This window comes from Dromiciops gliroides, chromosome 1 (assembly GCF_019393635.1).
Source record: "Dromiciops gliroides isolate mDroGli1 chromosome 1, mDroGli1.pri, whole genome shotgun sequence".
NCBI classification, from domain to species: Eukaryota; Metazoa; Chordata; class Mammalia; order Microbiotheria; family Microbiotheriidae; genus Dromiciops; species Dromiciops gliroides.
Genome location: NC_057861.1, coordinates 560,659,284 through 560,669,562, shown reverse-complemented (window position 1 = coordinate 560,669,562; position 10,279 = coordinate 560,659,284). Strand labels below are relative to the sequence as shown.

The window sequence follows — 10,279 nt, the reverse complement described above, 5'->3', positions numbered from 1 at the left end:
TTAATTGATTGCTTAGTGTTAACTAAGGCCAAGACATATCCTTTGTTAGAGTTCCACTTTGATAGGATCTCTACCTTTCTCTCCTTTTGGAAATATTTCTGGATATCTGACTCCAATGATCTTAAAAAAAAAATCTTTATCTCATTGATTTTAGTAATACCCCATCAACTTCACTGAAATGTTAGCTGGTTAAGCCCTTTCTGTTACTGAATAACTTGTTCATAAAAGTCTTAGAAAGAAAAGAAAAAATGCAGCCTAAACAATAACAAATCAACAATGGTTTGCAATGAGACATAAATTAAAATAACATTACCTTTGTCATTTGTAATTGTGTGTGTGTGTGTGTGTGTGTGCATGTGCATGCACATGCATGCACAGAGAAAAGTTATCAGGCAAAGAAAGCTTTGTAATTTGATGCTTGGCTTGCATTCGTGGGCTATTTCCCCAAAGCCAGATTGTGATCAAATACACTAAAAAAATCCACAGACACGCAACACGGTCTTTTCCCCCCTGTTTGTTCTTGTCGAATTTTAAAGCAATTAAATTTGAAACACTTTTAAGAAAACAAACTACCCACCTCACATATTTATTATATATGTTCTCTCTCTCTCTCTCTCTCTCTCTCTCTCTATATATATATATATATATATATATATATATACTATAACTGTTGCATTAATGAAGGGCATGGGATGTACATGTCATGGCAAAAACAATAGAAAACTGATAATCATAGATGTGTGTGTGTGTGTGTGTGTGTGTGTATTAGGCAATTCTTCTATAGGCAGCAAACCTGATTTTATCCTTTGAAAAGCAAGATAAATGTACTCCCTTCTGAAAGCTGATCAACTCAAGCCCTTACATTCCATTATATTACCCATTGCCAATTTCTAGGCAGCACACATGCATATATACTACTCAATTTCACGTGACACATAATATTATACAGATTGTAGAAATCTGCTTTATCAGCGTAGTCCAATCATATAAATGTTGTTATATTTTTGAGATATTAAAGCAATTTGGAATAGGAGGTGTGCAACAATATGTAAAGAGCCCTTGCAATAGGAAACTTTCAGCAAAATTTTCTCAAGGGTCCCTTTAAAGTAGGAACAAAAAGTGATTTTACTCTGACCCATTTTCAGTGTGGATAGATATTATTATCCTGACTTGAATTAATGAGGTTAGGCAAGTTAGTTAGAAGATTTAAAAAAATGTGTTTGTATTATCTTTTTAAAACCATTTTGCATATTTAGGATACAGTCTTATAGTGCAGAAAACTTTTTTGATTATGCCAATGCTTTTCTTATTCTGTTAAGGCTATAAATAAAGTTGTCTATTTAACCAACCCCCCTGCTTTTAGAAAGGTGGAAAAAAATCAGAATCATTCAACCTGGATGTTGTTACCAGCTTTATGTGAATAGTAAATCTTTAAAAATTAAAGAATATTTTGTGAGTTAAATTGGGAAAGATTTAAAAAATCCCAATTTAATAATTCCTCAGGATTTTTGATGTACCAGTGAAAAGAAAGTTTTTCTAGAGAAGCCATCTACTGTTGAAGGATAACAGTTGCTCCTGGGTGACAGTGGTAAAACAGAGCAAGGCAAAAAGAGGATAATTTTCTTTGCGCTACATGTGAAGGCTCTGTGTCTGTAAAGGAATGCCTAGGAGAGGGTTGCTGGTCTCTGGATCCTTTCAGAAGGGAATTTGCAGAGCCACTGCCTCCTGCCTAGGGAATGGTTCACTAATTAGATCCTCTCATGAGAGGAAGAAAGGAAAAAGTGTTACCAGCCTAAGAAACCACAAGAAGAAAAACTTGGGAAACACCTAAGAGTCCTCCAAAGAGATTAAGATTTTTTTGAAAGAGGAATCTATTTGAGACTTCTTTGGGTAAAACCCCCACCAGAAACAAACAAAAATCCTAACAACATAAAACACACATGTATGCTTACCATGCACAAAATTATACATGGCACACAATGTATAAGTATATAGGTACACATATGTACTACATAATATATACATACACACATACATATACACAGTATAGTTAGATAGCCTGGGGCCATCCTAACAAAATCAATATTTTAAAAACGGTCCTGCTGGGCAATGATTGATAGGAAAGTCATTCAGTGGGAAGATTTACACAATTGGAGAAGACAAAAACATAAAGGGAATTGAGAGAGGGATCTTCCCTTACTGAAGCAGGTTGGCACCTTCTCTGCAATTTATAGTCTTTGAGCATTGAGAAATTAAGTGTTTTGCCAAGGTTTATATAGGCTGTAGTATGGTGTCAGAGATGGGACTTGAATGCCTTTGTTTTTGGCTTTGAGGTTAGTTCTCTTTGTAGACCAATTGTTTCTAGACTAAATTAATGTCTGTGAAAGCATTAAGCCATGTTTTGTCTTGCTTTAGTAATTAAATAAAACCTCATTTAAAAGTGTTCCATGGGAAAAAAATAACTTTAGCTTTGGAAAACTGTCTTTGAGCTGTTAACAACAACAACAAAAAAAAAAACCCTACATTTTAGGTGGGGGGGGGGGGAGTGGGAAATGTTTGCCAATATAGAACTAGGTGAGGGTGAGCTTTTTTTTTTTTCCTGAGGGTGAGCTCTTAACCTTCTGAATTACTTGGTGAAATTTATTGCTTTTTCTCTCTTCACACATCTTTCTCTATCTCTTCCCTTCTCCCTCCAAATTATTTTTTAATCATTTTGATGACACAAGAGGATGTGTTTTGCAAAGTCAGAAACTTTCAGCTGTCCTTTCAGTTCAGAATGGTAGATTCACATTAGGTGCTTCCTCCTGTACTAGGATGGTCATTTAAAAATGTTGTCTCTTCCCTATCCAAAGTATGCTACCCAGCAGTTGAAAAGTAAAATAACACATTCCTTCTTGGGGATATCTTAAGGACTAAGGAAAATGGTAAAGTTTGGTCCCATGCTACTATCTTTTAATTTTCCTGCTATTGTTTCCATTTGAATTAGTTCATATAAACCATGTATAAAGTGAATAGAGAAATAAAGGAAAGCAACTAAAATGGTATTTTAGAAGTTACAGAAGGGTATAATAATTATTGTTCACATCTAGTGGGTAAGCCAAACAACAGACATCACCTGTATAATCCAGGCTTTCTTTTTCTAGTTTTGATTATTATAACTGAGTAGTTGGAGCAAAGGGGCTGTATCAAAGGATGGAAATGGATCCAAGTGGCTTTCATTTCTTTTTTATCCTTGACATTCTTTGCTTATCTCAGACTGCAGCCTTCAAAAGCAGAAAATGATACTTTTTGTTGTCGTTCTTGTCTGAAAAATCAGAAACATGGTCTGGGTTGTGTAATAGCTTCTGAGCTCACTCAAATGTTTAGAACACACACACACACACACACACACACACACACACACACACACACTCCTCCCTGACATGGAAAATGATAGGGTTCTAGCAGGGGTAAATTAATTTCTAGGAGGTTGTCTCCTTTTACTGACCAATGGTCACAACTAACTTTCCATGTTTTTGAAGGGTAAAAAAAGATTGTATTTTTACTCACTTAAAGTAAGTTAAAAAAAAGTGAGGACTTCATTTTGGAGAAATTTAAGGAATTCCTTTAAAAACACACAGAAACTGGATAATTGTAAGCTTCAGGACTTAGCTGTAAATTGAAGAAAATGAGAACATTTATCAGAAAAATCTCCAGTATATTGCCATAAGCAATGTAGAGCACCTTGTGAAGTAGACAGCAGAACACAGAAGTAACAAATTTACCTGGACTCACAACCTTTGATGGATATGTTGGACTTGGTGAAATTTCTGCAAAACCAGAATTCTGCACAACTGTTAGTGAATTGGAAGTATAAATCTAGGAAATTTTTTGCTTAGATTTTCAGCTAGTCAGATAATAGGGAGTGCTGAAGTGTACCAACAAGATATAGCCCTCTTGGTATGAAAAATGGGTAAAACAAGAGTTTAGAAAAACAGCACGTTTCTTACTTGACATTTAATGGTCCAAATTCTATGGATGAGGCACTGAATCCATTGAGGATATTTATGTTACCCATGGTAGGGCAGGCACCTGCTGTTTTCTGGACACTGGGACACCAGTTAATAACTAATTCTGGAGTGCCATTTGAAGGATATACTTTTCCTTCAAAAGTATTAAGAAAGCTGACCAATGCATAAGCAAAAGAGAAAACCTCTGAAGGTTTAAATCATCCAAATTTACCCAGAAGAAACCTCCTATCCCCCCAACCTTCAAGGAAATAGATTAATTCTCAGAAGGTCATAGGATTTAAAATCTGAAGAGCCTTTAGAGAACATTTAGTCCACCCCTGTCAAATCACAGATGGCTAAGAGAAATTAAACGATTGGCTAAGATCACACAAGTCTTAAGTAGAAGAGAGCCTAGATTTGTACATAGGTCTTATTCCTACTTCAGTGCTATCACTTTTTTGTTTGGATTGCTATCTAGACTATTCTGGGATCATGCTTCAATCCTTATAGCAACCTGAACCAACTTGGTATCATCAGGGTCCTTTACACTTGAGATAAACATGGACTATGTTTGGTTCCTGCCTCCTCAAATTCCTTCCCATCCCCCCAGGGCTGTGTTGAATACAGCCTTAAGCTCAAGAAGCTTGATGGTGATTGGTTCAGCCAGAGGAATGCAACAAGGTAAGGAGCTATTCAATTTAAAAAAATGGTAGAGCATTGTTGCCTTAGTATATAATAGTCATACAGATGTCATCTTATTTGTGTGCCTCATAGCTTTGTAGATGCTCTAAAACAGAATTTTAGGTCTGGTGAAATAACCTACTTAAGGTTACACAAGTAAATAATAGATCCAGGACCAGGATCAGTATTTAGACCTCTTCACTCCTACCTGAGTGTACCTTCAATTATACCATGTTAGTTAACAGCATTTGGGCTTGTACTTTGGTGCCTCCTCTAGAGGCTAGCTGACTCATCTGTAAGATTAGATGATAAATATGCTCTTTATGGACTCATCAGGACTTTAATGTCCTTCATAATGACTAATCCAAACAGGATGATTCCTAACCCTTCTCATATATCATTCAGGGGTATCTCAATGGCAAACTGGTCTCAGTCATATTTCCCATTTTTTCCTTTAGCAATTAGCTTACTCCTTGCTTCCTTACAATGTTAAAAGTTAACTTACCCTGTCCTTCATTTTGGATTAACTTTTAAAAGATCACTTTGAAAATTTAAAAGAAGATATTCCATTAGATTACACTGGGATGTCCCTGAATTTATACCAGAACTAAAATATATATTGTTTTGGTATAAATAAAGTCATCCTCTTCCCACCCCTCGCCCCCCAACAAAATGGATTGCTTATGAGATTTGTGACCATTATCAGGAACAAGTGAAAATGAATCCAACTGAGAGTTCAATAATCTTTCCATCTCATTTCTTTATTTTACTTTTCTTATTGAAGGAAGAATAAGATTTTCAGCTGGGTTGTAGTTCAACTGGCAGGAATAATCTCCATTTGTCATTAATTTTTTTTAATGTTAGGGGCCATTTTATTTAAGTTTCACAAAATTCAAAGACCAAAAAAGAGAATTCCCTTGAAAGGAAGATTCTCGTTCTAGCATTTCACAACACAGAGCTAAACTCTTTTATAATTTATCATATCATGGGACACCAGTTTGGCTCCATCTCAAAATGTGAACTGTGCAGCATTTTCATTTCTCTTCCATTCTAGCTAAATAATCACTCATCAAATATTATTTCTATTCATTGATTACTAGTAATATTCAGTCTGTTTGAAGAGCCATTAACTAAACATTTAAGGAAAATTTTGAGCCTCATCTGGACTAACTCATTTGTGGTGATGTCAATTCTTCTTAAGAATGGAAAATATTTGTCATTTAAAATCCTTAGGCAACACTTAATGATGCCAGCATCTTGGAACATTTTGTATTAATTTTGTATTAGCTATGATTGGCAAAAAGGAGAAGGGGATCAGTACAGCTTTCCACACTTCCAGAATTAAGCCTTTCCCTCCCCCTTGATCAGCCAGCAAATCAAACAGTAACTTAGTTATATTCAATACAACTTTGCTCACCCCTTTAAAAATCAGAATAAGATTTCTCTTGTCTACCATTGATTGAGAAAAAACAAGCATTATATAATCTGTAAGGTAGAAAGGAGAAAAGCTGAAACTGTATGCTTATAGAAATTAACTTTGAGATCTATAAGTAGTTCTTGGAAGATGCAGTATTAAATAGTGACAGTGGAGAGCAAGTCTTTTTAATTGGCAGCAGTTAGAACATAAGGAGACCATCGCATTTTAAGCATGTCTTTAGTTGCATAATCCTCCTGTTATGCATGGATGAACCTGGTTTATTGGCATCTGAGAAGAGCTCATTCCTTTCCAAAGAGCTTTTGTAGTCTGACTTCTCTTTCTTAACTACCATAAAGTGTCAGTTTTCTTATGAATACAGAAAAACCATTACCTCCTTTTCTTTCCTTTACCATTGTCTATTAACACATTAACAGTGGTTTATGAAATTTAAACCAAACTATGATAAAATGGTTCATTTTCATGGTTAACACCTACCTTGCCTTTTTTCATAGTTTTAACCACAACTTGTGGTTTACCCTCTTTTTTGGGTGAATCCAAGGGTTTGTTACAGTAAACTGGTCCAGTGTGATATCACAAGTATAAAAAATATTCCATTCTGTATCAAAACTAGGCACATGCCTTTATTTATATTAACAGAAGATAACAGAGTTAAAACAATTTTGCCTTGGGTAGTGTAACCTGGATTCCTAGAATCAGACATTCATCTCTTCCTCCATATATCTTTCCTCAGGTAACTACAGGGATCTATTTTTGCGATGTTTGCTATTTGCAGTTAAAAGATGGTGACATCACACTTGGGTCAGTGGTGGTAACTAAAAGCACAACCTCTCATTCGTATTGCTTTAAAATGTACACAGTATATATGTTGTTTTAATCATGAAAAGAAAAGAAAAAGAAAAGAATATATCAATTTCTTTGTGGTGCTGAACCAACAATAGGTATGGTGCAAGGCTTTAACAAATGATAATCATAGATACAAATTCTCTTTCTTTTTTAACTGTATAGTATGTTTTAGACAAATGTGTCTTTAATATGTAAATCCTACACTGTAGGTTGTTCTTTTTTTTTTCTTTTTCTTTTTGTAGTGGTAGAAAATGTTGAGCAATTGTCCATGAACATGAGCCAACAGGTTCATTACTGAGATCCCCAGAATGCCAATATTTGCAATGCAAACAATTAGTAAAACCAACTCTGTGAAAGGCCCTGACACACACACCTGCCTCTTAGTGGAGAGGCCCCGTTGCACAACCACAAATAAGTTTTCCTGTTTCCTATATACCCCATTTGAACAAAGGGGAAGCTATGTCAAGCTGCCCCTCTACCCAGCAATTTGATTTGCCAGGCTGGTTTATTGGATACAAACAATGCCACAGAAAAGAAAAAGCACTGCTAGTGGTAGAACCTCAGATCATTTTCATGTTGAACCTCCTAGGTCCAGCCACCTCCCCTTCCACGACAGCACCATTGTTTTTTCGGGGGACATACTCAAGGTCGATGCTGTTTTTGTGCTTTCCTTTTCCTCGACTCCATACAAAGAGGAGGAGGAAGCAAAATAAAACCACTCCAAGGAATGTGAAACAGCCCATGGCTGTGGACACCAGTATGGTCTTAAGGTCCAGAGAGAAAGTATTTGCATTGGTGCCATTAGAACTAGTGTCATTGCTGTCTGTCATATACATAGGGGTCCTGTTAGCATAAAGGAAACGATCTGAAGCAAATCCTTTCACTGTAAGGGAGGCTGTGAAAGTGTCATTCCCCGCAGCATTGCTAGCAATGCAAACATAGATTCCTGTGTCTTGGTCCTGGGCAAAACGTATTTCTAGGGTGCCATCTCCAAGCACTGTAACTCTTCCATTAGATTTAGTGGTGATCAGACGCCTTCGAGGGGTTGCCCAGGAAATTACTGGCTGTGGGTCACCATCAGCATTGCAGACCAGCTGGACTGTCTGCCCTTCATCTACCAGCAGGTACTGCATCTTTTTGTCACGGATCTTGGGCTTTTTGCAGGTAAAATAAAAGGAAAGGGCAGTACTGTGGAAATCCTTGAATGGTCTCTCTCGGATGCTGTCTGGGCCAGCACACATAGGCTGCTGGCCCCCAAACTGCAAGAGGGGCTGCCTCTGCAGAATCCAAAGGAGGCGGCAGTCACAAGCCAGGGGATTGTTGCTAATGCTCAGTACCTCGAGGGCTTTGGGTGAGTAGAACACATTTTCTTCCAGTGTTTCCAACAGGTTCTGGGAAACATTAAGCACACGAAGGAACCGGAGCCCTTGGAAAGCGTGTGGTTCAATGGTACGGAGCTGAGCCCCGACTATATGCAGCTCCTGAAGCCGGATTAAATCAGCAAACATTCCGGTTTCAATGGCGCTGATGGGATTGTAAGAAAGGTTGAGGTGAGTCAGGTAAACCAAGTGTTTAAAGGCTGGGTAGGGTATAGTAGATAGATTGGTGTTGGTGATAGAGAGGGATGTGAGGTTAAGACCATATAGGCTATTGGCAGGCATCATGTCCAATAGAGGCCAGTAGTCGATCTCGAGATGCTTCAGGTGGAACAGTCTTTTAAAGGCATAAACAGGCATCACATTGATGTTGAGATATCTTAGATGCAGGCTGATGAGGTTGCGCAGATGGGAGAGGGCTTCTGTTGGTACGGCTGTTAAGTTGCATTTCTCCAGCGTGAGTTGTTCCAGGCTGAGCAGCCCACTGAAGGCCCTATGTGATATATAAACCAAATCATTGTCCCCTACTTCCAGGGATTTCAGGTTATGCAAATCCTGGAACATATAGTCCAGCAAAATGACAATTTTGTTTTCACTAATGTCAAGTTTGGTGAGATTGGACAGTCCTGTAAATACCCCCAGGGGGACCAGTTTTAGGCGATTTCCTTTCAATCGAAGGGATCGCAGATTGAAAAGATTATTAAATGCTCCCGGCTCTACATTGGCAATGATGTTGTCACTCAGGTCTATTTCCTCCAACAGAGGGTAAGACATAAATTCCTCAGGGTTGACACTTTTTAACCGGTTTTTGCTGAGGTCTAGGATTTTGGTCTCAATGGGAATACCCTCTGGGATTGCAATTAACCTCTTCCGATGACAAGAGACAGACTTGTTGTGAGGTAAACAGTCACAGCGGGCTGGGCAGCCTATGGTAGAGCCCATGAAGATTAACACAACAGCCAAACCTAGGAATGGCTGCCAACATGATATGGCCGTGTGAAGCATGACTCCACCTCTATGGTCTACACCTTGGTCAGGGGCCTGCAGAAGAAAGGGAAACAAGAAGATAGGTAAAGGGTTAGTTCACAGGCAAAGGAAATCTCCTGGTGCAGCTTAGTGGTCTATTTCCCAATTGGCCTCTATTCACAATAAAAAATGGAAAAAAAACTTCCTTTACAGGGAAATAAAGTTTCAGTTTGCATCAATTTCCTGGTTTACAAATCTATCTGGGGAATTCCCCTCTAGGATTCTACATGGTGTTAAAACCCAGTGAGCTGCTTTGTTTCCTTTTAGGCTCCCAGGCTTCTAACTCTGTAGTTAAAGCAGAAAAAAATTCATGTCAAGGAGGTTTTTTTTTCCCCATATGCTAATTACCATTATTTATACACACACAGATTTCTACTAGATGTACCTTTAATGTAATGATTCTACCTCATTAGAAATTCAATGAAGAATAAAGATATACTTATAAAAATGTTTCTTCCTTCATGAAGATATTTTATTCCTTGAGGCAAATCAGAAGGCAGCCACATACCTTCCCAGTATATTTAGTAGGGGAGACAGAGATAGTGTTTGTGATATGTCATGTGGACTAATCATTGATAGCAGTGAGAGAAGCAGATGACTAATGGGAATGAGGAATCAAAAGTACCTTCTAATCTAACCCAACCTAATCTAATCCTGGAAGCATTTACTGTCTGACCTCAGGGAGCTTTCATTCTCTTTGGGGGTGGGGAATAAGACATGTAAACAGATAAGTATATAAATAATATACACGATAATTTGAAATTATTAGCAATTAAAGAGACTAGGAAATAGTTTGCATATAGTTGAAAATAGCAGAGGTGAGGATAGGCGTGTGCCAGTTATATGTGATAAACTGTGTAAAGTCATCCTCCCCAAAGCCTCTTTGTTAATATTTTGTTAAACATTCTCAAAACTCTATTACAGAA

General features: G+C 37.6%; 1 protein-coding gene across 7 annotated transcripts in view; it reads right to left on the bottom strand.

The window, feature by feature from the left end:
- Positions 1-798: 798 nt before the first annotated feature.
- LINGO2 (leucine rich repeat and Ig domain containing 2) overlaps positions 799-10,279 on the bottom strand; it is a 1,558,843-nt gene continuing 1,549,362 nt past the window's right edge. For all 7 annotated transcript variants that reach the window (XM_043976351.1, XM_043976354.1, XM_043976355.1 and 4 more), the window contains one exon: positions 799-9,368. In XM_043976351.1, coding sequence (XP_043832286.1) covers positions 7,512-9,332 — 1,821 coding nt within the window. In that variant the 5' untranslated portion in view covers positions 9,333-9,368 and the 3' untranslated portion in view covers positions 799-7,511. The remainder of the gene's footprint in view (positions 9,369-10,279) is intronic.